The 26,953-nt window shown below is 38.9% G+C and overlaps 1 protein-coding gene across 1 annotated transcript; it reads left to right on the top strand.

Annotated features, from left to right (window-relative positions):
* The first annotated feature begins 2,195 nt into the window (after positions 1–2,195).
* Positions 2,196–26,784, top strand: LOC143023824 (uncharacterized). Its single transcript, XM_076182448.1, has 6 exons — positions 2,196–2,383; positions 8,346–8,765; positions 9,066–9,140; positions 9,345–9,425; positions 24,387–25,513; positions 26,069–26,784. The coding sequence occupies exons 5-6, from the start codon at positions 25,305–25,307 to the stop codon at positions 26,250–26,252; spliced, it is 393 nt and encodes a 130-aa protein (XP_076038563.1). The 5' UTR covers positions 2,196–2,383; positions 8,346–8,765; positions 9,066–9,140; positions 9,345–9,425; positions 24,387–25,304; the 3' UTR covers positions 26,253–26,784.
* The last annotated feature ends 169 nt before the right edge of the window (positions 26,785–26,953 follow it).

The following is a 26,953-nucleotide window of genomic DNA, read 5'->3' as shown; positions in this document are numbered from 1 at the left end:
AGAGAATGTGATTAAGAGCAGATTAGGGAGAATGTAAAAACACAGGGGCGACTATAATAAATATAATCAAGACTCCGATATGGTAGCGTCGCGAATCCACTTGCTCCTCATGACGCCTACGTGTGCGGCACCGTTTGGTAGGGGTTAAATACTTGATTTTAGATGTTTGATGTATGCAACCCACTTACTTTAGCCTTAGATTTGAGCGTAATTTTAATGTAAATTTTTAATAATAGGAATTCTTGTAATTAACAAATTCATAATTGTAATGATTATTTCCTAATTGTGTACAGGAACAAGGCACACAACGGTGCACAGCTGCTGTTGGTAATGGCTGACGTTTACAACAATTACCTTCGTCTACGGTTGTCAGATGTCCTCCTCAAAAAGGACAGTTCTTGCGAACCTTCCACCAGCACCATTCCAATGTGCGCTGTCACTCATGCTGGAGGAACAGTTTATACGGTTAAGTCAGCTTCACAAGAGGGCATTTGTTACAATGTGGACCTCTCAATCGGCATGTGCAGCTGCCTCTGTGGAAACACAGGTAGCGTTTGCAAACATCAATTAGCAGCGTCGCAGTACAGCGCAGTTCGCCTTCCACAACTATACGCCTGCACTGTTGCTGAAAAAGAAGTCTTGTATAAGGTGATATACGGCGACAAACCGATGCCGACATCGAATTTTTAAGATGGCTTATTTGCTGATACACCTGTTAATGCAGTATCTCATGGTAATAAAGAACCAGCTGCATGTGACGATGAGGAAGATGTAGCTGTCGTTATCGAGACCCCCGCAGAGACAACAAATGAAAATCAACCAATTGACACCAGCATTGATGAGTTCACAAGCATGATCAATAGAGAATTAAAGAGAACTAAAACCACCTGCATGCTCAGCTCCTTTGCGGTATTTGAACAGAGGCTGAAAGCCTGCAGAAATCCTGCGCAGGTTACTACTTTCCTTCTGACTGCAGGTTGCACTATTTTTAAGGCATCGGAGGCGGCAAAGACAAAAATTCCTCGTCAGCCAACGACCATTGCTAGGCGTCAGTTTGGCCAACCAAGAGGCAAAGCTGCCTTACTGAAAGGCAAGATAACAAAAAGGAAAAGGAATTTAGCCTTAAACATATTAAAAATGTACCAAATGCTAAAATACATTGATGTTTCCATATTACTGTTTCATTTCCTATACCTAACTTATTTCAAATCAATCACAAATAAATACTAACTAATAATTAATGAAAACAATTTAGCATGAGGCATTCAAATAAATGTTCTCTAGGTAATTGCCTTTATTTTAGAATACAGTTACATTTTTATTTATTATTTAGGAAGATTATGAAATACTAGTGTGTTTAGCCCCTGAAAATCACGGGATTCTGATTTCTCTTAACTTCCAAATAATTCCATCATTTATAGCTTGCTATTACAGTAATTTCATTTGCGTGTTATTCGATTTCGATCTCCTTTAACTATTTATTAATAAATCAAAATGCACATTTTTTCGAAATAAATTTATTATTTCGTTGCTTAGGCGATTACTTTTGATATAACATTTTCAATTGTTATATTTTAAACCAAAAGCGCATCCTAGTCACTCTCAAATGACATAAAAGGATTTTATTACCTAGTCTTTTTTAATGTTTAAGTTTTGAATCACACTATTTTCATCTTCCCTTTTTCTAGAAGATCGTTTTTCCGGCGTATCTTATTTGTCAGACATTACGTACACAACCACACACAGAAAGAAGTATACACAGAGGCACATTGCTCCTTATTATAGTATATATTAAATACCTCGGCTTACAACTAAGTGTCCACAAGGGCCTACATTATCTAGCTACATGCAATGCATCGTACCAACCTCCCAGCACGTGACTATATGTTTGCAGATACACGTACTTCTATTTGCAAATTCCTGCACAGCGCTATCTTATGGCATCATTATCATATTTGAAATTATATACCTAACTAGAACTAGAATAAACGTTACCTATAGAGTCTAATTGTTAATTATTAATTTAACACAAAGTGAAATGATTATCCAACAAACACATCCTTTTTTGAAAACAGGACGAGTCTATAAATGGCTAGCGACATCTGGCAACTGTTGACTGGCAGTAATACGTACACAGCGAGAAACGCACACGGGTTTGTCTCATGTTTGACGTGAGTGCGTCCCGGCGTCGCTCGCCATACCTCGCATAGAGAGAGTAAGTCTAGCATTGGTGTTGAACACACGTGTAAAATCCTCATGTTCGCTAAGCAGAATAAACAAGAGAAGACTGAACTCCTGCCTTTCCCTGATCCGGACAATAGTAGGCGTGAACTTGTCTTTAACTCGTGATTCCATGATCACGGCCCATGTGCAAGAGAAAAAGGTGAGTTAATGTACATGCGAATACGTAACACTATTTTTTTTATTTGCAAATTTCAATTAAGTAGTCTATAAGTTCTATAATTATGAATAAAGCCTAATTTTTTAATGTTTACAAATAAGAAATTTGTATAGATTTTAGCTTTAACCTCGTTATTAACGTAATTATACTGGTAGATTCAAGGAACATATAAAATATTTTATTATAAGAAATTTTTATAGATTGAATTTTTAAGCTAGTTATTAACGTAATAAATAATACGGGTGTATTCAAGGTACAGTCACAGTGCATACGTTTTGTTATATTCTTGAAAGCTTTGAGTTTGTCCGATTTTTTACCATTACAGTAATTGGCAAGCCAACAATAGCTGTAAAATACTGTCTAGAGATGTGCACTGTGAAATAATTTGTTGCTATTGTTATTGTGCAAATAGAAAGCAGTAAGTCTCATTATTCCAAGTTTAAAAAAATCTAAAAAAAAATTACATGTTTTGTGTTGAGAAAATTTAATAACCGTCCAGTATAGAATAGTTTTATAGCTAGTTACAGGATATGTAATAATGTACCATTGATAGAAGTTTCCAGAATGTAGTGTATTAATGTTTCATTCCTTCTACACTATGGGAGTTATAGACAGTGGAATGTATTTCTATTTTTATAAATACTCAATAGATATAATTATTAATTCAAATTCCTGAATAATTTGTCAACTGTCAAGTGACAGATTATTTTTATCTTTAAATAATTCAAACTAGCTACTTTACCTTTGTTGACTGTGACAGTCTAATTAATTCAAATTATGTTAATATCTAGAACTCCATCATGTACACATGTACATGACAGTGTAGACAATAGTATATATCCACTACGTATGCACTATGCACGTAGGTCTTCATGTATGTAAAAGTCAATGGAAGTGTTTTTGTGTGGTTTACTGTTTTGTAGGAGCTATGTCATGCTGGGATAATGCCCTGAAGTAAACTAAAACTTTGACAAGTCTCAGAGGCCAGATAGGAATGACATTAGAGCATATGTCACAGCATTTGGTGATGACTGAAAAGGGGAGGAACAATAGCAGCTATGAACAGTGTGCACAGGGGAAGGCTGTCTCTCTCTTTGCTGCGGTGTCACTAATTGCCGAATAAACTGAACAAACCGATAAAAGCCGAACAAGCCAACAAAACCCAAACAAGGATGGTTTTTGCTCAAATGCACACTTCTATATATATATGGTTGCATTATTTGAATTATTTTCTTTAAAATGTGTGATTTCCATGTAATATGATCAAAGAGAAGTTACAATTTTATCCTCTGCAAAATTACCGACCACAGCTACGATTCGTCCAGCCCGCCGCCTATGATTACTGGTGGTATGGATCAAACTACACTCTTTTAAGTTCCTTACTATTGTGATATTAGTGTAATAGACTGCATATAGTTGAATTATTTCAACTCTTTTCTTTAAAAGGTGTGATTTTCATGTAATTTGACCAAAGAGAAGTTCTGTTTTAGCCTCTGCAATATGACCGACCACAGCTACAAATACCGTAGCAAATTAGCATATGGTTGCATTATTTGAACTATTTTCTTTAAAAGGTGTGATTTTCATGTAATTTGATCAAAGAGAAGTTACCTTTTTATCCTCTGCAAAATTACCGACCACAGCTACGATTTGTCCAGCCCGTCCTCAATGATCATTGGTGGTTTGGATCAAAATTCACTCTATTAAGTTTCTTACTATTGTGTTATTAGTGTAATAGACTGCATATAGTTGAATTATTTCAACTCTTTTCTTTAAGATGTGTGATTTTCATATAATTTGACCAAAGAGAAGTTATATTTTTAGCTTCTGCAAAGTTACCGACTGGTGGTTACAAATTTACCGCTAGCATGCCATCTAAGTTCTGTGAGTGCAGATCATCACTGAGCATCAGGGTTGCCAGATTGGCGTTGTTAATGCCAATTTTTTTTTTTTTTTTTTTTTTTTTTTAATTTGACATTTTTGGGGGGCGTTTTTAGATACCCGGTCGTGATGAGAGATCATTCTTTTACTTGTATCAAGAATTAAACGATGATGTATATGAACGATAAAAATTGATCTTGGTTATATCATGTGGGAAATGTTGCAAAGATTTTGCCTAGCCAAAGGATGTTTCAGCTCTTCTTTAGTGAAAATATGTATGAACGGAGTAGTGCATCAAACATTTCTAAATCTGATGATACTTTTGATTATACTTGGACACAATAGAAAATTCACAAATGTATTTCTTATTTATGTATGTCAGAGTCTCTAGGAGGTTGTTTAATAAACTGGTTTAATTTATTGTAGAGGATACCAAAAAGTTTACATAGGAACTTAAACGTAATGTATGGGGTAATACATTTTATTTTAGTTATTAATATTTTTTCTTTCTCACATAATACGGAGTATAATGTATTTTATTTTGGAAGTTCATATCTTTCTTTCCTTTTCACACACAGTCTTGAAAGTAGATTTATTTCAGAGGATGGTGGTTTATTACAGTGCCACTAGAATTAAATGATGATGTACATGAATGATATAAATTGATCTTGGTCATATCATGTGACATTGTTTTATATTGGCTAGTCAACAGTGAGAATTATTTTTATATTGTAATTGTAGTTATGCACATAATTTTTAACTACTTGATCTTGGTTATATGATGTGGTATTGTTTTATATTGGCTAGTCAATAGTAAAAAATATTTTTCATATTGTGATTGTAGTTATACACATTTTTAACTACACATGTAGTTATACACATTTTTAACTACACATGTAAAACCAAAATGCAAAAAAGAAAACCTAGAAAATGTAATGGTTGGCATTTTGGGGGCATGTTTTAAAAACAATTTGGCAATTTTTGGCAGCATTTTGTCAGAAGTTGGCCTCTTTCCTGGTAGAAAACCTGGCAACCCTGCTGAGCGTGGTTGATGGAGTTGGCCAAAAACATAATACTTTTAGAATTTCTTTTGAGGTTCGAACATGTGGGGCATATTTGCATACTAACTTGAATAAAGGTAGAGTGAAAATTGTTATTTTAAAAACTTTTGTTGTTTATTTCTTTATAATACAAAGATTACATAAATATTGCATACAATCAAATACAAAATTTTCATTAAGTTTTATTTAAATAGGCTAGACAAAATTTATAGGCTATGAAATATGACATTGCATACATTGTATTATGCAAAGTAGACCACTTGAAAAAAGAAACTAACGAAGCAGAGCGCTTTCGTATATTACATATTCAATGCAAAAAGTACATAGTTGAATAGAAATACATATTTCATATATACATGAAAAAGGAATATACAAAAACTCCATTAAATATGGACAAGTCAACTTTGCCATGTTCCATCATGCCAACCAAGAAGACCACAGAATAGACTGGGATAAAGCACCAATTATATTCAAATCCCATTGTAGCTTTCAAAGTGGTACCATCGCAAATGCCAAGATATTCCGCAAACTACGTTCCAAGAAGTCGGTGACTCAGTACCTCGGGGTATGGGTGGACAAATTGCTGTCCTTTACAGACCACGCCGCCCACCTGAGGGAAAGGACCCATGCTCTCACCTTCCACCCACTAGGGCACGACAACTCCCCCACTGGCGGGCTGTTACCCGCATTGTATATTAATGTATATATTCATGTACATATTTTATACAATAAACCTTCATTAATTGATTAACCATTGTCACATTTAGTCTTCGGACATTTAGTCTTCTTGATAGAGTGAAGTTTGATCCAAACCACCAATGATCATTGAGGACGGGCTGGACGAATCGTAGCTGTGGTCGGTAATTTTGTAGAGGATAAAAAGGTAACTTCTCTTTGATCAAATTACATGAAAATCACACCGTTTAAAGAAAATAGTTCAAATAATGCAACCATATGCTAATTTGTTACGGTATATATAGCTGTGGTCGGTCATACTGCAGAGGCTAAAACAGAGCTTCTCTTTGGTCAAATTACATGAAAATCACACATTTCAAAGAAAAGAGTTGAAATAATTCAACTATATGCAGTGTATTACACTAATAACACAATAGTAAACTTAAAAGAGTGTAGTTTGATCCATACCACCAGTGATCATAGATGGCGGGCTGGATGAATCGTAGCTGTGGTCGGTAATTTTGCAGAGGATAAAAACGTAACTTCTCTTTGATTATATTACTTGGAAATCACACATTTTAAAGGAAATAGTTCAAATAATGCAACCATATATATATATATAGAAGTGTGCATTTGAGCAAAAACCGTCCTTGTTTGGGTTTTGTTGGTTTGTTCGGTTTTTATCGGTTCGGCAATTAGTGAGACCCCTTTCCTGAACTGATTCCTGGTTTTTATGATAACATGGTAAAATTAATTCTGCAGTAAGTACTAGGTAGGGCATCCTCCATTAACCTTTCCTCATCATGATTTGTCACATTTTTTCCTAATATTGTGATAGAAGGTTTATGAGATCGGACAAATGAAATGACAGAAAAAAAATTTTGGGGGGGAGGGGAGGGGCACAAAGGAAAAAGAAAATGTATAGCTTGAAGTGACAACTCTGCCATGACAGATTTGAAAGTGCTCATAAGCTGATAGATGATCATTAGCATAAATAATACCATTATATATTTAATATATACTGTATATGTTTATATGAATATACGTGCTTGTGTGCATATACAGACGCTCCTCTACTTACGTTCATTTGTTTTTCGTTTTTTCGATTTTACGTTTGAACTGACTGTAAAAAAAAATTGTAAAAAAAAAAAAGTTGAGTGAATTTTTTAGTTTAGCGCGCTCTCCGTAGTTCAAACGATACTTACGCATGCTGCTGTGTCCATTATTTACATGGCACAAACGACAGACTGAACGTGCCTTGCCTCCTCCTCCCCCTCCCCCTCCCCTCCCCTCCTCCTCCTCCTCCTCCTCCTCCTCCTCCACCATCTCAATTTATGTTCCTTGAATTTAATTTATTTGAAATTAATGCTATTATTTTACAATGTTATGTGTATAATTAATGATTTAGGGGTGTTTTATAAGATACAGTAATAGAATTTACGGATGTATAGTACAGTAACAACTTACGTTCATTTTCAACTTACGTTCGGCCGTTCGGAACGTAACTAAAACGTAAGTTGAGGAGCGTCTGTATATATATAAAGCTGGTTGAGTGTATATGTGCAGAATAGATTTCCACATAGGGGTCAAGGAGTTAAGGAGTCGGAGTTGGGAGTTGGAGTTGGAGTCAGGAGTCAGAGTTGGAGTCGGAGTCGGACCTTATACCATCTGACTCCGCAGCCCTGAGTCGCACCCATGTGTTTTCTGCAACAGAAGAAAAGTAATAACACCAAACCATGTATTTCATGCTTTTCCAAAGGATACAGCAAGGTGATTTGTACCATGTGTTTTTGGTGTAATAATGTGTCGTCTAATTTACCATAGGAAGGAAATATATTTTCCCCAGACATGTTGCCAACAAGATATTGTTTTTATGGATCATACATTTTATATATATATATATTATAGTTTATATACTATTAAAGCTTTTCTAGGGTGTTTTGGGCTAATTTGAATGAATCTGACATTATTGTTTTTTGGCGATCGAGCACCATTACCCATGTCCAGGCCCCCATAACCCTTTCCTTCCCACTCCATCCAAGAGGGAGGGTTGATGGGGTTCTTTGCCCTCCTACAAATCCTTAGGACACATTGAATCCGTGTCACATTCAAGACAAGAGAGCTGAAACAGGTCTTTTAAGAACTGACAATTAAAGCATAGTGTGGAAAGTAAACAGAGTGTGGATTGCACAGTAATTTAGCTACTTTGTTATTCTTTTAATTAATGGCAAAGTAAATAGGTAATGATTACACTTGTTTTGATTCAGTACATATTTTTGTAATATTCTATATAGTACATGATAATCTTATTATATACATCTTTGCAGATGTATGGCATGGCTGAATGTTATCCAGGTCCCACAATTATTTAAAGAATCTGCTCAGGATCTGAACAGGAGTTACAGGCTATGCGATAGACATTTTTCCCCTAAAAACTACACAAATGGAACAACCAGCTCCAGACTTCTCCAGAATGCATTACCTGATCAGAATCGTGATTTTATGTATTAAAGCTGTTTATTGGAATATATTGAACATATTGAATTGTTAGAATGTTATTTAAGTGGTTTGCTATTAAATAATCAAAGCATAAGTACAGTAGGAATGTTTGATTTCGTTTCAATATTTAGGTTATGTTTAATTTCATTTGCATGTATGTGCAGGTGTAGCAACAATTCCTCCTACATCAAGCTCCATCACTCCAACAGACAGCAATGGGGAGGTGGTATCTCAGGCTTCAAAATGCAGTATGTGGCTTCATTTACCTTGATTGTATGAGATCTGGGTGATGTTAATAATGCTTGTTTTATATTGATGGTGATAATAATAGCATGTCTTGCAAATATCAATATTTGTAATATCATTCTGATACAGGTATTAAACCTGGCATAGATTATAAGTCTGCACCTGAATTGCCTGTAGCAATTTCTTATCTACAGTATATGGAATCAGGATTTGGTGAGTTAACAAAAAAGAAAAAATCACAATAAATTGAATGATTATTATCTTCAATTCTTGATATTATGTGTTACAAATCCCATTTCCAGGTTCTCTGAAGCATGCCATAGAGGATGATTCACATGCATACACAGATTTAGATTATAGAAAGCAAAATACAAGTGGTAATTATTATTTCTTATATAACATATAGATGTGCTTATGTCCTATTGCTGAATTTTTATGCTGTTATCATAAAGCTCATGTTTAATATATATATATATATATATATATATATATATATATATATATATAATCACTAATATGTGTTTATTGATTTTGATAATTTTAGTTTTACCGTAACATATTTATACATAAAATATATACAGATTAAAATGCAGAACCCACTGAGGAGGAACAACAGCAACAACCATGCACAACTGTTGAAGATGCAGCTTCAAAAGCAACAAGTAAGACCAATATTTTATATATTTGTAGTACTACCTAACATAAGCAAATTCATTAACATTATCATTAATTATATTACTGTCACTATTGGTAACATTATTTTGGATAATATTTTGCATTAGGAGGAATGGGCAGGGGGGTGGGGGTGGGGTAATATGTGTGAGTAAATTTTGACGCAGCCCGAAGGGATTTCTCCCCGTCCTCTCCTTATATGCAAGGGGGACGGAGAGGGGGGGTCGCCGATTAAATGAAGCGGCCTTGCTGTGGATGTGCTGTGTCTTGCGACACTGCTTCTTACCCAGGGCGGTGGGCAGGGTGCAGGGATGACCCGTCATCCAGGAGGTGCTCAGATGAGAGGGAGGGTGGGAGGGGTGTGGAGTGTATTTAGGGATGAAATGGGTGGGAGTGTTTTTATGCCTTTCCCTTTTTGGCTACCTCCCTTGGAAGGGGGAAAAAGCCTTGGTATATGTATGTATGTTGTACTATACTGCAATGCTTCTGCTTCAACATAAATAAACATCAATTCGTGCTGCCACCATGTGACGGCATTGTGTGCTACTAGTACTAACTAATGTAAACAAACAACAGCTGTAGATTCTGCCTGAAGCAGTGTCTCCCAGTGAATTTTCTTTTCCTTCATTTTCGGTAGTTTTATCACATTTTCCTTTAACAGAAATATGCTAGATTATGACGCAGCCCGAAGGGATTTCTCTCCGTCCTTTCCTTTATATGGGGGGACGGAGAGGGGGGGTCGCCGATTTAATGAAGCGGCCTTGCTGTGGATGTGCTGTGTCCTGCGACACTGCTTCTGACCCAGGGCAGTGGACAGGGTGCAGGGATGACCCGTCATCTAGGAGGTGCTAAGATGGGAGGGAGGGTGGAGGGGTGTGGATTGTTTTTTGGGGATGAAATGGGTGGGAATGTTTTTGTGCCTTGTCCTTTTTGGCTACCCCCCTGGTAAGGGAAAGCCTTGGTATATGTATGTATGATCAAGCTACTTCAGAATATGGAAATCATACATTTATCAAACAAATTTAGTGGTTTGAAATATAGGAAATAGAAACAGGCTACTGATCATGGTTACTAGTGAATACGATAGGCCTACAAGTGAAGCAATGAAAAATAGAAATCAGAGTAAAGAAAATCATGAACCATTTTAATCTAATTTAAAACTGATTATGTTATAAAGACAATTGCAAATTAGGCCTAAGTGTACCAGATATTTATGCTTTAACCTATAACCATAATTCTATCTATCTATATACAAAAGGCTTTTTCCCCCATATCAGGGAGGTCGCCAAGTCAAAAGGCGTAAACCCACTCCCACCCATCATCCCTTCCACCCTCACATCTTAGCTCCTCGTGGACGACGGGTCTTCACTGTATCCCGCCCACCACCCTGGGTCAGAAGCAATGCAGGACACTGCACATCCACAGCAAGGCCGCTTCACTTAATTGGCAACCCCCCCCCTCTCCGTCCCCTCACATAGAAAATGGAGGACAGGGAGAAGTCCCTTCGGGCTGCGTCAAAGTATCATTCACACTTTCCCACTCCCCCCCCCCATCCTCCCATCCCTTCCCTTTCTTTTCATCACAGTATCATCTATACACAGCCCTTCTCCACTCATCCTTATCTTCTGCCACCTCCCTTCCCTGCTCCACAGACATTCCCCTCTTGCTCAACGCCCGTCGCCCCATCCATCCATCTCATCCTTGGTCGTCCTCTCAAATACCCCTTTCACCAGTCTTCCTTCATCCATTCTTTCCATGTGTCCAAACCATCCTAATAGTCTTTCATCAGCCCTCTCAGCCATTTCCTTTTCCACCCCAGTTCTCCTTCTCACTTCCTCGTTTCTCACTCTATCCAGCCTTGTAACCCTCACCATACTTCTCAGACATTTCATCTCAAACACATTTAAACTCTTCCTCTCTGCCTCTCTCAAATTCCATGTCTCTGCCCCCACACAACACTGTCGGCACAATCACCCCTTCATACAATCTCCTCTTTGCATTAATTCTCAAATGTCTATTTCTCATTACTTTTTTAAATCCCCCAAGGCATTTATTTGCTTCTCTCAATCTACAGCTTACCTCTACCTCTATTCCTCCCGTTGCAGCCACATATGACCCCAAGTACCTAAAACTATCCACTTCCTCCAGCCTCTCCCCTTTAAGACTTACTTCCAACTCTCCACCATCCTCTCCTCTTGTACACCTCATCACCTTACTTTTACCCAGATTCACCTTCAACTTTCTCCTATCACACATCCTCCCAAACTCAGTCACTAACTCTCCCAATGCCTCCTCTGATCCTGCCACAAGTGCAGTGTAATCAGCAAACAACAACTGACTTACCTCACACTTTTCTCCATTTTCCTCAACCAACTCCAGTCCCCTGCCCATTAATCTTGCAATTACCTCCCGTAAATATTACCTACAAGATATACAGTTTGCATGATTTGGCTGTGGGTTTTTTTTTTTTTTTTTTTTTGCAGGAATTGGTAAACAATAAGCATTGGATGTAAGAACAATTTAGATTACTTTGCCAAAGTTTCCTACTTTTCCTAGTGATGTAGCCTAGGCCAATTGTAAGGTCCTACCTGTTGTATGATAAATGCTGATTATGAGATAGGCTAAACTAGCCTCTCAGTTTGATGGCCTAGGCAATCTCCATAGGGTAACTTAGCGAATCATTAGCAGTAGGTATTATTTTTAAAACTTTGATGAAGAGAGTGTATATACAGTATATATATATATATGCTGTGGATGTGCTGTGTCCTGCGACACTGCTTCTGACCCAGGGCAGTGGACAGGGTGCAGGGATGACCCGTCATCTAGGAGGTGCTAAGATGGGAGGGGGTGTGGAGTGTTTTCGGTGATGAAATGGGTGGGAATGTTTTTGTGCCTTGTCCTTTTTGGCTACCCCTCTGGTAAGGGGGAAAAAAGCCTTGGTATATGTATGTATGTATATATATATATATATATATATACACAGATAAAACCTATTTCTTTTGGTACATGTTGATTATCGAGTTATTAAAAAAAAAAGGTAAATAAATAAAGAAAGAAAATAAAAAATAAAACTAATGCAATAATAAGAAAAATTATTTTATTTTTATTTTGTTTTTATTTTTTAATTATTTTTATTGTTTTATTTTTATTTATTTTATTTCATTTTTTATTTAAAAAAGAAGAAAAAAAGATAATCCCAAAATAACCTGAGGCGCAGCGAACTGGGGACTGCGCAGATCAAATAGACAATCAGCATCTTAGCATACGTGACGTAGACAGACTTGGGACGGAAGGTTATTTATTCACGGGAATGTTCAATGCCACTTTATTGCAGATCCAATCCATCACGCAGGATGGACCCAAAGGAATTTCGATAGTTACGGTGAAATGATGAAAATGGGTTGGTCACCGGTCTTACACACCTTCTTAATTCTAATTCTTAAAGTGAACATTGTACAAATAATGCGATGTTATCTTGCGACATAGCTTGCAGACAACTTACAAAGGTGGGATTTCGAACAGATGAGGTCTCTGTTCGAAATACACTTTAAAATTAAAGCATTACAAAAAACAAAATTGAAACCCCTTCTGAGGGGAAACGAGCCTTACGACAAAAAATATGTAAACATGGAGGTACACGGAATTATAAAAAAAAAAGCCCTGTTACTGCTCGTAACGGCACACTCCCTAATTTTCTAGGGGGAAATTACAAAATCTATTGACATAACAGCACAAGCTCAGAAATGGGTCTTACATATTCATGAGCCTTGTTGTTTACCAAAACTCTTACTTGGACTTTCCTGACTAAATCATCTTTGCTAGGAAAAACCTTACTTACAATACCCAAAGGCCACTGACCTTGGGGACACTCTTGATTTTTTACGAGCACTACATCATCCACCTTTACATTTGGAGAGGAATTAACCCACTTTCTTCTGGGTTGCAAAGAGGAAAGATACTCTTTCTTCCATCTCTTCCAGAATTCCTCAGCAAGGTGATGTACATGCTTCCATTGTGATTTGTATATTTCCATAATATCTATCTCTTCAGGAAGAGTTACAGGAATATCAATTTTCTGAGTGAGAAGGATAGATGGAGACAAAACGAAAGGACTACTAGGGTCCGATGAAACAGGAACTAAAGGTCTGGAATTCATGATCTTACATACCTCCGCAAAGAAGGTTACTAACACCTCATGTGTTAATGCCTTGGGTTGATGGTTAGTCAGTATTACGTTCATGATGTTGCTGACTATCCCAACCATACGTTCCCATGCCCCACCCATGTGAGAAGCATGAGGAGGGTTAAACAACCAAGTGCAACCTTGACTTGACAAGAAACTATTGACATCACCACCTTCATCGGTAATGGCAAGCAAGTTCAGTGCTTTGACAGCACCTACAAAGTTCGTGCCTCTGTCAGAACGCATCAATTTAACTGGGCCACGAATACAGATGAATCTCTTTAAGGCATTAATGAAAGAAGAAGTACTCAATTCTTCTACAGTCTCTATATGGATAGCTCTGGAAACAAGACAGGTGAACAAAACGCCCCATCTTTTACTTTCGAGGAAGGAACTTCTAGTGCTCCGCGTTTTTATATGCCAGGGGCCAAAGAGGTCAACTCCTACATAAGAAAATGGCGGATTGGGAGTAAGTCTGTCAATGGGCAAGTCTCCCATCTTCTGAACACATACCCTACCTCTTACCCTTTTACAGGTGACGCATTTAGAAATGACCTTAGAGATGGTACGTTTCCCTCCCAAAATCCAGAAACCACCTGTATGGATGGCTCCTTCTGTAATCACTCTACCTTGGTGGTGCACTGTCTCATGGTAGTGACGGATCAACAATAAGCCTAAGTGGGATTCCTTTGGAATAATAATGGGCTTTGCAAGCATACCAAGTACATCGCTGCCTTGACTCAACCTGCCTCCTACACGAAGTAGGCCCTTCTGGTCTAAATAAGGAGACAGAGGTGCAATGGGACTGGAAGGAGATAAACAAACTTCACTTTGCAATTTAGTCATGGCAGACGAGAAAAAATCCCTTTGGTATATCTGAACAATGAGATCAGCTGCATCTTCTAGCTGATTGGGTGACTTATGTTTGTTGCACATATGCCAACCTGAACAACACTTGTTACCTTGTTTGAAAGAACGGGCTATATGCTTAAGGAGAGCTACCACTCTTACAAGTCTCCTCCAACAGGAGAAATTAGAGAACCTCTGAGCTAATGACACAACTGCAGGTTCTACATTGCTCTTGTTTACACTAACAAGGGGTTCAGACTGAATTGTGTAGTCTGATACTTTCACTTCTTTATCTGTCTCAGGGCGTACAAGAGGAAAACTTCCATGGATGGGTATAACATCCTCAAATAAGCATGAGGGACCTGACAACCAATCACTCTGATTTAGGTCGGTTAATTCGAGACCACGGGTAGCCAGGTCTGCTGGGTTACAATCCGTAGGTACATAATGCCATTGGGTAGGTTCGGTGGACGACCTAATGTGGTCTACTCCGTTACTCACGTAGACATGAAATCTACGCCTTTCATTATGAATATAGCCTAAGACAATCATGCTGTCAGAATAGAAATGCCTTGCGTCTAAGGTTTTGTCTAAGCAATCTGTGATGGAATTACAGAGATTGACTGCCATCACTGCAGCACACAACTCTAACCTGGGAATAGTATGGCCATGGTTGGGAGCTACTTTAGCCTGTCCCCTCACAAAACACACTTGGTAGCTTTCGGTATCACTAAAAAACTTTAAGATATGATACAGCTCCTACTGCTACTCTGGAGGCATCTGAAAAGGTATGAAGCTCTATCCTGTGAGCTTGAGACAAAGAAATACTAGCGAACTGACGATTTACGCTTATGTCTTTGAGGTTCCTTAAGGACGTTAGCCACCTGGACCATTTGTTGTGGATCTTAGCTGGCATGGGTTCATCCCAACCACACTTTAGGTTAGTTATCTCCCTCAGGAGTAGTTTTCCCACTATTATTACTGGAGCTAAGAAGCCCATAGGGTCAAACAGACTATTTACGACAGACAGAATACCTCTTTTGGTCACAGGTTTGTCTGAATCAATAAATTTATAGACAAAAACATCCTTTTGGAAATCCCATAAGAGACCTAGGCTAGATTGCATAGGCATGGAGTCGGAAGTTAGGTTCAGCTCTTGAAGGTTATCAGCCAGCTCACTGGTGGCAAACTTCGACAGTACTTCTTTACTGTTGGAAGTGATCTTGTGCAGGCGTAAGCGTCCTCCTTCTTGGAGTGCTGACTGAGAGTCTTGGATTAACTTGTAAGCAGTCTCGGCATCTGGCAGAGATGCTAACCCATCATCCACGTAGAAATTGTTGTCTATGAAATAACGAACTTCAGGAGAGGCATCTTCTACAGACTTACGCAGGCCATAGGTGGCAATGGCCGGGGATGGAGTGTTTCCAAAGACATGAACAGTCATCCTATACTCAATCAACTTTTGGTCAGGGTCGTTATCCTTGTACCAGAAGAATCTGAGGTAATCTCTTTGCTCAGTCTTCACTTTGAAGTTGTAGAACATCTGTTCTACATCAGCTGCCACTGCTACAGCTTCCTGACGGAAACGTAGAAGAATCCCGAGAATGCTGTTTGTCATATCAGGACCTGACATCAGCATGTCATTTAGGGAGAAGTCTCTGGATTTGGCAGAAGAGTCGAACACAACTCTGATCTTGTCAGGTTTCTTAGGGTGGTACACCCCAAACAAGGGAAGATACTAGCACTTCTGATCGGACTTCAATGGTGGTGCAACCTCAGCATGCCCACGATCTAACATCTTTTGCATGAAGGCCATCATATGTTGACGTTTTTCAGGCTTTGTGCTGAGGCTATGATGGAGAGACAGTGTGCGGTGCCACACAAAGTCTCTATTATTACTGGTGGCTACAACATTAGGACGGAAAGGCAGTGGCGCGACCCAATAGCCACTTTGATCCTTCTGGAACTCTGTGTTCATGACATCTAGGAACTTCCTGTCTTCAATTGACAGGGCAGTCTTGTTATCATCTTTGGTTACTTTGAACAAATCATCCTTTACTTCAGAGACGTGAATCTGGTTACCACATGGTGCGACTATGGAGGGACGCCTATCATGTACAAAGGACGTTTTGAAACTGCTAATGACAGAAGGCATACAAGTGCCGTGGAGACGCACTTCCCCAATGATTGCCTATCCCAGGCTGGTCTGTTGAGCTAGAGGGGCATTGGCAGGTCCAATTCTCTGGTCAAAAATGTAATGGGCTGAAGGTACATCATCTCGACCAATGATGAGTAGAATCTCAGCCTCGGGGACTAGAGGCGGAATACATCCAGCCAGGTCGGACAGATGGGGATAGCCGCGAGCTATGGCAGGAGTGGGTATCTCTTCTCTCACATTCGGAATGCTGTCACATTCCACTAGCAGAGGGACATGTACCTCATGTGAGTTATGCCACGACACGATGGTGTAATTTTTGGTGGTGCGCCCAGAAGCGCCTGTTACACCTGCACAGGTAGCTAGACGATATGAAACCCATTTGCTCTGCTTGTCAAACAAATCGAAAAACTCAGACCTTGCTAAAGAGCAATTGCACTGATCGTCTAGGATGGCATAACACCACACCCCGAGCTCTGGCTTACTTTCAGGATAAACTTTCACCAAGAAGGTCTTGGCACAGGACTTACTCATGGAGGTGGGGTTACTGCATATCAAGGTACACTTTGAATTGACAGCAGCGTCCTCCCCTCCATGAGTCTTTACTACAGGAGTAAGAACATTGGGAAGCGACACTTGGTTGACTACAGGGGCGCGAGGTGTCTTATCTTGAGCAGCCTCCCTTCCTCGCTGTGTTACAGCTTGAATGGAATTTCCTTTTTGTCTGGGTCCATCGTAGTGTAAGGCAGCCACGTGACTGGAGGCCTTACAGAGCTTGCAGAACAGTCTTTCTCTGCAGCTGGAGGGAGGATGGTCATCTTTGCAACATTTAAAACATATACCTTTATCACTTAAGAAATCCTTCCTTTCGCTGACAGACAGGGTACGGAAGGCTCTGCAGAAATTCAAATCATGCACGTCGGCATTGTGGAAGATACAAAAACTCCCTTTTTCGGCCTTTCCTTGATCGGTGGAACTAGCAGTATTAACTGACCTGTCAGCAACTGTGCTCGTCTTACTACCACCGGACAGTGTGGTGTCGGTCTTCTTCACGCGTACTTGTGGAAACTTAGTGGGAGGTGGCTTCTCTGGTTTTATAAACCTGTCAGCACCGAGGTCATGAAAGGCGAAACATGGATTATTCTTGACCTTTGCCATCTCCTTCACAAACTGTACGAAGAATGTAAAAGGTGGATACGGCACACCGTAGGTGGTCATGTAGTTCGTGGCTTTGCCAATCCACTTCTCCTGTAAACAGGACGGGACTTTAACGACAATAGGATTGATGCCTGAATAGGTGTCATAATAGGCAAAGAGAGTACTGTAGACCGGGTTTGCCTTCAAAGCTTCTATATGGAGCAGGATATCGCACAGGTCAAATAGCTTGGCGGTATCTTTAGGTGCTAGCCGTGGGAAGACGGCTAACTTCCTTTTAATCGAAGTCTCAACGATCCCAGGGGCAACAAACCTATCATTTATGCGTTCCCAGATTCTATTGCACGCTATGTTTGGATCATTTGCATTGGAGGCTCTGGTCGCACGGGCCCATCTTTTCGATTCAGGCCCTAGGTGCTTAACTAACAGATCCATTTCCTCCTTGCGTGAGATATCCAACTCTCACACGACTTCGCCCAGACAGCATAATTTTCAGGAGTGTCATCAAAATTAGACAGTCTGCCAAGAAGTAATTCCTTCCACATGAGGAACTTAGTTACATCAACACAATTAGAGGGTGTTCCCGACCCATGACACGTACTACAAGGAGGTTTTACTACAGGTTGGGACACAGAAATGCTATGATTTATGATTAGCAATGGGTTGCTGTGCAAGTTGCACAGGCTTCACGTTGGCTTCCTCACTGTGAGGTTCAACACTGGATGGAACATTGTTCACAGGCTGTGAGTTAACTCTGAGATCAGAACAGGGCTTGAAAACAGGACTTTCAGGGTTCAAGCCTACCGGATCGTTCTGACTAGTGGAAACATCAACTATACCACCCTGCTGTTCCACATATAGCTGGGTGCGGGTAGTAACTGTTTCTTTTAGTTGGTCCCATTCACTGCATGTTTCCCAATCAATCTGGCAAGTCATTAATATATAAAACAAACAGTAGCGGACCCAACACAGATCCCTGAGGTACACCACTGACCACGTCCTTCCATTCTGACTCAACTCCATTGACAATCACTCTTTGTTTCCTATCATTGAGAAAGTCTGCTATCCATGTCAAAGTGTTTCCTCTGATGCTATACCTCTTGATCTTCTCAACTAGCCTTCTGTGGAGGACAGTGTTGAAGGCCTTCATGAAATCGCAGTATGCAACATCAACAGCTCCTCCTTCATCTAAAATCTGAGTCCATCTGTCCAAGACCGTGATCATTTGTAGTACCGTCGAACGCCCCTCCACAAATCCATACTGTTTGTTACTAATCAGCTTATTGCCCTTGAGATGTTCCAGAATCCTTTTCCTAATTATTGATTCCAATAACTAGCATATGACACATGTTAAGCTAACTGGTCTGTAATTACCTGGGTCGCTTATGTCACCTTTTTTGTATATTGCCAAGATTACAAAGGCGGAGCATGCCGACAGGAGACCTTTTGGTCCATATCTAGGTCGGATGCAAAAAAAAAAATCATAATGATAATGAAATAATAAAAAAAAGCTATGATAATGTATGCAACAAACAAAATACATAAAGAAATGCATAGGTATAGTTGAATAACAAACAAACAGGTAAACAGTAAATAATAATAATTTGACACATAACTAATAATAAATGAAAATCAAACAGACAAATGATAACAAAACAAAAACAAATAATATGAAATAAATTATAATCATTACAGCATCTGCTTAGGTGTTTATCTAAATGAGTCTTAAAGCTTCGAACTGAACTACATTGCACTACCTGTGCAGGAAGTTTATTCCATTCATTAACTACACGGTTGGCAAAGTTGTTTCTACCTACTTCCAAATTGAATCTATTTCTGAGTAGTTTGAGACTATTGTTTCTTGTCTGATTCTCATTCAATGTGAAAATTTTGTCACTTTTGATGTCAATTCCCTTTAGAATCTTAAAGACCTGTATCAAGTCACCTCTGAGTCTACGCTTTTTTAGGGAAAACAGATTCATATGTTTTAGTCGATTTTTGTATGATTTATTTTTGATATTTGGAATCAGTTTTGTGGCTCGCCGTTATACTTTTTCCAGTCTGTCAATGTCTTTAATGAGATTCAGTGACCATACAGAAACAGCATATTCCAAATGTGGACAAACTAACGATTTATATAGCTTGTTGATGAGTGATGAACTTTTGAAATCAAAAGATCGTGCAAGCAGTCCTTGAATCTTATTTGCTTTCTCAGAGGCTGAAATACACTGCTTGGATGATTTGAGGTCGTTACTGATAATTACACCGAGATCTTTTTCACTGTCCACTTTTGTTAATGAATTTCCAAATAACTTGTAATCGTACTTACTGTTGTTTTTACCTATGTGCATTACCTTGCATTTACTTGTGTTAAATTTCATTAGCCACTTTTCAGACCATTGCTGTAATTTATCCAAATCTTCTTGAATATCTAATTGGTTTAAGTGATCATTTGCCATTCCGCACAGTTTTGTATCATCAGCAAATTTGGAAACAGTAGATTTTAGTCCATGGTCTGTATCATTTATATATACTATGAATAGAAGTGGCCCAAGAACGGAACCCTGAGGAACTCCACTTGTAACTTTTTTCCATCTAGAAGTTTTTCCATTTAAAACAACTCTGTTTTTGACCTTTCAACCAATTACCAGTCCAACTTAATAGGCTACCACTTATTCCGTGTAAAGCTAATTTAGTAAGTAGTCGTGTGGGACGGTATCAAAAGCTTTTGCAAAGTCTAGATATATTAAATCTATATTGTTTCTTTTGTCATAATTCAAGATAACTGTGTTGTAGAATTCGAGAAAGTCACGCAAGAACGTTTCCGTCTGAAACCATGCTGGCTATCATTTATCAAATGGTTACTTTCTAAATGATGTTCGATAGCATCTCTGATGATAGTTTCCATTATTTTTCCTACGATTGAAGTCAAACTTATAGGCCTATAGTTATTTGGTTTCTTTTTGTCACCTTTTTTGAATATGGGAGTAACGTTAGCTAGCTTCCATTCTCTTGGGACATCTCTGGATATGATGGATTTCTTGAAAATAATTTCTAATGGAACAACAATCTCATTTTTAATTTCCTTTAAGATTCTTGGATGCCAACTCAGGCCCTGGTGTTTTATTAACTTTGAGTTTATCTATACACCTTTTAATTTTTTCTTTTGTTATATTTACCGTAGTGAGTAAGTTTACCCCAGACTTTTCACAGGTTTCAGTTTGGAGCTAAAATAATTGTTTAAGATATTACACATTCCTTCATTTGAATAGTCAAGTTGACCGTCAGCAGATAATAGTGGACCAATGTGATTCCTAACAACCTTTTTATCTCTAATGTACATACATACATATACCAAGGCTTTTTCCCCCTTACTAGGGAGGTAGCCAAAAAGGAAAAGGCATAAAATCATTCCCACCCATTCCATCCCTGAAAACACTCCACACCCCTCCACCCTCCCTCCCATCTTAGCACCTCCTAGATGACGGGTCATCCCTGCACCTTGTCCACTGCTCTGGGTCAGAAGCAGTGTCGCAAGACACAGCACATCCACAGCAAGGCCGCTTCATAAATTGGCGACCCCCCCTCCCTCTCCGTCCCCCCATATAAAGGAGAAGATGGGGAGAAATCCCTTCGGGCTGCGTCAAAATTTTGCTCACACACACTACCTCATCCCCCATCCATTCCTCCTCATGCATCACAACATCTTTCATATATAACCATTCTCCATTCACCCTTGTCTTCTGTCCTCTCCCGTCCTTCCTCAACAGATATTCCCCTCTTCCCCAAAGCCCCCTTCACCCCATCCATCCATCTCATCCTAGGACGTCCCCTCATGTTCACTCCCTCCACATCTGCCTTCCATATCTCCTTTACTAGTCTTTCTTCACTCATTCTTTCCATGTGTCCAAACCATCCTAATACTCTTTCATCAACCCTATCTCCCAACTCCCTTTCCACCCCCGTTCTCCTCCTCACCTCCTCATTTCTCACTCTGTCCAGCCTAGTAACCCCCATCATACTTCTCAGACACCTCATCTCAAACACATTCAAACACCTTCTCTCTTCCTCTCTTATGTTCCATGTTTCTGCCCCATACAGTGCTGTTGGCACAATCATTCCTTCATACAGTCTCCTCTTCTCATCCATTCCCAAATTTCTATTCCTCATTACACTTTTTAATCCACCAAGGCATTTACTCGCTTCTCTCTATCCACATTCTACCTCCACCTTTACTCCACCTTTTCCTGCCACATTTGCACCCAAGTATCTAAAACTACCCACTTCCTCCAGTTGCTCTCCCTTAATGCTCACTTCCAGATTACTGCCACTTTCACCCCTTGTACATCTCATCACCTTACTTTTACCCACATTTATCTTTAGCTTTCTTCTATCACACACACTCCCAAACTCTGTCACCAACTTCCTCAATCCTTCCTTCGATCCTGCCACAAATGCAGTGTCGTCCACAAACAACAGCTGGCTCACCTCCCACTTTTCTCCATTTTCTTTAACCATCTCCAATCCCTGACCCACCACCCTTGCATTAACCTCTCGCACTACCCCATCCATGTATAAGTTGAACAGCCAGGGTGACATAACGCATCCTTGACGAAGTCCCACCTTTACCTCAAAGTACTCACTCTCTCCATTTCTAATCCTGACACAAGCTCTACTACTCTCATAAAAACTCTTGACAGCTCCGAGAAGCTTTCCTCCTATCTCGTATATCTGCATAACCTCCCACAGTGCCTTTTTCCAGGTCCATAAACGCCCAAAAAACATCCTTCCCCTTTCCTATAGCTTTCTCACATATCTGTCTTACCACAAAAATCTGATCTACACAACCTCTACCCGTCCTAAATCCACACTGTTCCTCACCAATTACTCCCTCTGTTCCTCTCCTAATCCTCTCAATCAAGATCCTCCCATAAGCCTTCCCAACTACACTTAACAAGCTAATCCCTCTAAAACTACTACATTCACACTTGTCCCCCTTTCCCTTGTAAAGTGGAACTATACAAGCACTCCTCCAGTCCTCCGGCACTCTACCTTCTCTCCAGCAAACATTAAATAACCTCACCAACCAGTCCACCATCACTGTACCTCCCTTTTTAAGACATTCTGCATGGCATCCATCCAGACCAGGTGCCTTACCTGCTTTCATCATCTTAACAGCTGCCTTCACTTCATCCTTCCTTATTTCTCCTCCATTTACCTCACTCATCACTCTCATTTTCTTAGCATTTCCGACTGCAGCTATCTTTCCCTCCCTATCCTCCTTCACATTTAGCAACTCCCTAAAATATTCTGCCCATCTTCCCCTTACTGTATTCTCTTCCATTATCATCTCTCCATCTGCACCTTTTACCTTTTCTTCTCTTCTTGATTCGCCTCCTCTTCCTCTCTTAATTTCTTTCCAAAACATCTTTTTATTACTCTCAAAATTTTCTGTCATACTCTTACCCCATTTTACATCTGCTCTCCTCTTTGCCTCCTTTACCTTTTTCTTTACTTCTCTTTTCTTTTCTTTGTACGTCTCATATGACTCCCTCGTCCTATTTTGTAACCAATCTGTGTAAGCTTGCTTCTTCTCTTCTACAACCTTCTTCATTTCCTCATCCTACCATTCACTACCCTTCCTTCTATTTCCTCCTGTCCTTCTTGTTCCACACACCATCCTTGCACACTTTGTGACTCCCTCCTTGAACCATCCCCATTCCTCCTCCACACCTACCTCTACTCTATCCTTCACTCCCTCCCACTCCTTCAGCTTCTTCTTGTACTCCTTCTCCTTTTCCTTTCTCCTTTCCTTTACATTTCTAATGTAACTATAGAATTCTTTGGATTTATCAGCGATGATCATTTCGTATTGTCGTTTTCTTTTTCTTATTGTCTTTTTTAAATCTCTCTGTATTGATACACAACTTTCATAGTCATTAGATGCACCCGAGCACTTATATTTCTTATAAGCCTGTCTCTTTTTAGCAATACTTTTTGTAGTTTCTTTGTTGAGCCACTTTGGGCGAGACTGATTTGCGGGACGTCTGTCCTTAAGGAATGTAAGTTTGAATCATCTTAGTGAGCGTATTTTGAAATATTTCCCACATCTGATCTAGAGGTCTTTCTTTTAATTTTGCCTACCAATCTGTAAGCTGAAGCTCCTGACATAGTCCTATGAACTGAGCTTTACTGAAATCGGGTATTTTAGAAACACAAGTATCTATTCTAAAAAATTTTAGGAGTTTGAATCTAAGTTGTGATTGCTATTTGCAACAGATTCACCGACTTCTGCATCAGTTACCATGCTTTCGCGGCTAGTGATCAATAGATCGAGTAAATTTCCATATCTTGTGGGCTCTTTTACATGCTGAATTAAGTAATTGTCACCAAGAAAATCAATCAAGCGACTACCTATATGGCCATGTTCAAGGGTCATCCAATCAATGTCAGTAAAATTGAAATCACCCATTATCAATAAATCCCGGTTGCAGAAACTAGAACAGAGATGTTCGCTAGTTTCCAATCTATGGGTAGTCTTTTGCTTAAAAGTGATAGATTAAAGATCTTGCATGGCGGATATGCAATTACATCTTTCGTCTCTTTCAGAATTCGAGGATGAAGCCGCTCCGGCCCAGGGGATTTATTCCTTTGTAGTTTATCTACAACACAGATAATATCCTCGCTAGAGAATTCAATCTGTGATAACATTGGAATATCCTTGACCTCCACCTCTGGTATTAACCCTTCTGGTTCCTTGGTGAACACTGAGCTAAAAAAGTCTGCAAGTACTGTTGCCTTTACATTGTCATCTTTAGTTTTTGAATTTTTATTCAAATCTCTATACAGATTACATATACTGACTGAAGCTTTTGTTTTAGACTGGACATACTTCCAAAATATCTTTGGGTTAGACTTGACGTTTTGCGCAATAGTCTTCTCTACATTCTTAATAGAAGACCTAGTTTCAGCTCTTACCTGATTATTAATCTGTCTGTATTCCTCATATAATTTGTCATACTTGCCCTGATTAATTTCTCTACCTTCCTTCATTTTTTTCAATCACATCCAAAATCTTTGTTTTTATCTTAATCTTTGCCCACAGCTTTCTATTCATTGGCAAATTATGATTTGTTCTCTTCCTTAATTCCCCACTGCTTTTAAATTCTCTCCTTGGAATACATTTATCTATTGACTCTTGTAGTTTACTTTTAAATATGCACCACATGTTCTTAATATCATCCGTATCCAAATACTCATCCCAATTAATATTCAATATTCCGTTTAGCTTGCAATAATCCGCCTTTTCAAAAAGATACACAAGTCCCTTACAATTTTTTAGCTGTAGATGATCATGAGCATAAATAATACCATTATATATTTTATATATATATGTTTATACGAATATACGTGCTTGTGTGCATATATAAAGCTGGTTGAGTGTATATGTGAGTATATTTATCATACAAGTGAATGTTTCACGTAAAAAAACGATATACATAACAAATAGGTGTGGGAGGCTAGTATATGGATCTGCAGAATAGATTTTCACATAGGGGTCAAGGAGTTAAGGAGTCGGAGTCGGGAGTCAGAGTCAGAGGAATCAAAGGAGTCGGAGTCGGACCTTATACCATCCGACTCCGCAGCCCCGGGTCGCACCCATTTGTTCTCTGCAACAGAAGAAAAGAAATAACACCAAACCATGTATTTCATGCTTTTCCAAAGGATACAGCAAGGTAATTTGTACCATATGTTTTTGGTGTAATAATGTGTCATCTAATTTACCATAGGAAGGAAATATATTTTCCCCAGACATGTTGCCAATAAGATATTGTTTTTAAGGATCATACATTATATATATATATATTATATTTTTTATACTATTAGAGCTTTTCTAGGGTATTTTGGGCTAATTTGAACGAATCTGACATTGTTTCTTTTTGGCAATCAAGCACCGTTACCCCTGTCCAGGCCCCCATAACACTTTCCTTCTCACTCCATCCAAGAGGGAGGGTTGATGGGGTTCTTTGCCCTCCTACAAATCCTTAGGACACATTGAATCCGTGTCACATTCAAGACAAGAGAGCTGAAACAGGTCTTTTAAGAACTGACAATTAAAGCATAGTGTGGAAAGTAAACAGAGTGTGGATTGCACAGTAATTTAGCTACTTTGTTATTCTTTTAATTAATGGCAAAGTAAATAGGTAATGATTACACTTGTTTTGATTCAGTACATATTTTTGTAATATTCTATATAGTACATGATAATCTTATTATATACATCTTTGCAGATGTATGGCATGGCTGAATGTTATCCAGGTCCCACAATTATTTAAAAAATCTGCTCAGGATCTGAACAGGAGTTACAGGCTATGCAGTAAACATTTTTCCCCAAAAAACTACACAAATGGAACAACCAGCTCCAGACTTCTCCAGAATGCATTACCTGATCAGAATCTTAATTTTATGTATTAAAGTTGTTTATTTGAATATATTGAACAAAATGAATTGTTAGAATGTGTCATAATAATAAGACTTGGTAGCTACTCCCAAGCTAGAACACCTGGAAATACATTACAATATATAGTTTACACAATATATACATATATAATGAACATATAGGACTCGTCATATGAGTAGACCACATAATTGAACAAGTAAGGGAAGGAAGCAACTTACGAGGAGAGTCACGACTGTTTCTCTAACCGGTCCCAGACAGAATGCGACGACGTAGCTAGTCAGTTTCCTCTACAGTTCACTCAGTATGACGCGCAACCAAAACAAACGACGTAGCCAGACAGACAGACAGAGTATGACGCGCAAACAAACAAACGATTCGAAGTTCAATGACAAAATATGACAGAATGTTATCTAAGTGGTTTGCTATTGAATAATCAAAGCACAAGTACAGTAGGAATGTTTAATTTTGTTTCAATATTTAGGTTGTCTAATTTCCTTTGAATGTATGTGCAGGTGTAGCAACAATTCCTCCTATATCAAGCTCCATCACACCAGCAGACAGTAATGGGGAGGTGGCATCTCAGGCTTCAAAATGCAGTATGTGGCTTCATTTACCTTGAGTGTATGAGATATGGGTGATGTTAATAATGCTTGTTTTATATTGATGGTGATAATAATAGCATGTCTTGCAAATATCAATATTTGTAATATCATTC

This window comes from Oratosquilla oratoria, unplaced genomic scaffold, assembly GCF_046742065.1.
Source record: "Oratosquilla oratoria isolate Oo_2021 unplaced genomic scaffold, ASM4674206v1 SCAFFOLD64, whole genome shotgun sequence".
Lineage (NCBI taxonomy): Eukaryota > Metazoa > Arthropoda > Malacostraca > Stomatopoda > Squillidae > Oratosquilla > Oratosquilla oratoria.
The sequence above is the reverse complement of the archived record's forward strand: the minus strand, read 5'-3'. Positions and strand labels throughout refer to the sequence as shown.

What these genes read in the sequence shown, in the direction of transcription:
- LOC143023824 (XM_076182448.1), top strand. Translation starts at nt 25,305, where the DNA reads ATGGATCTGCAGAATAGATTTTCACATAGGGGTCAAGGAGTTAAGGAG. An exon ending in TTTCCAAAGGATACAGCAAG is followed by an intron (nt 25,514 to 26,068) that starts GTAATTTGTACC and finishes ACATCTTTGCAG; the next exon opens with ATGTATGGCATGGCTGAATG.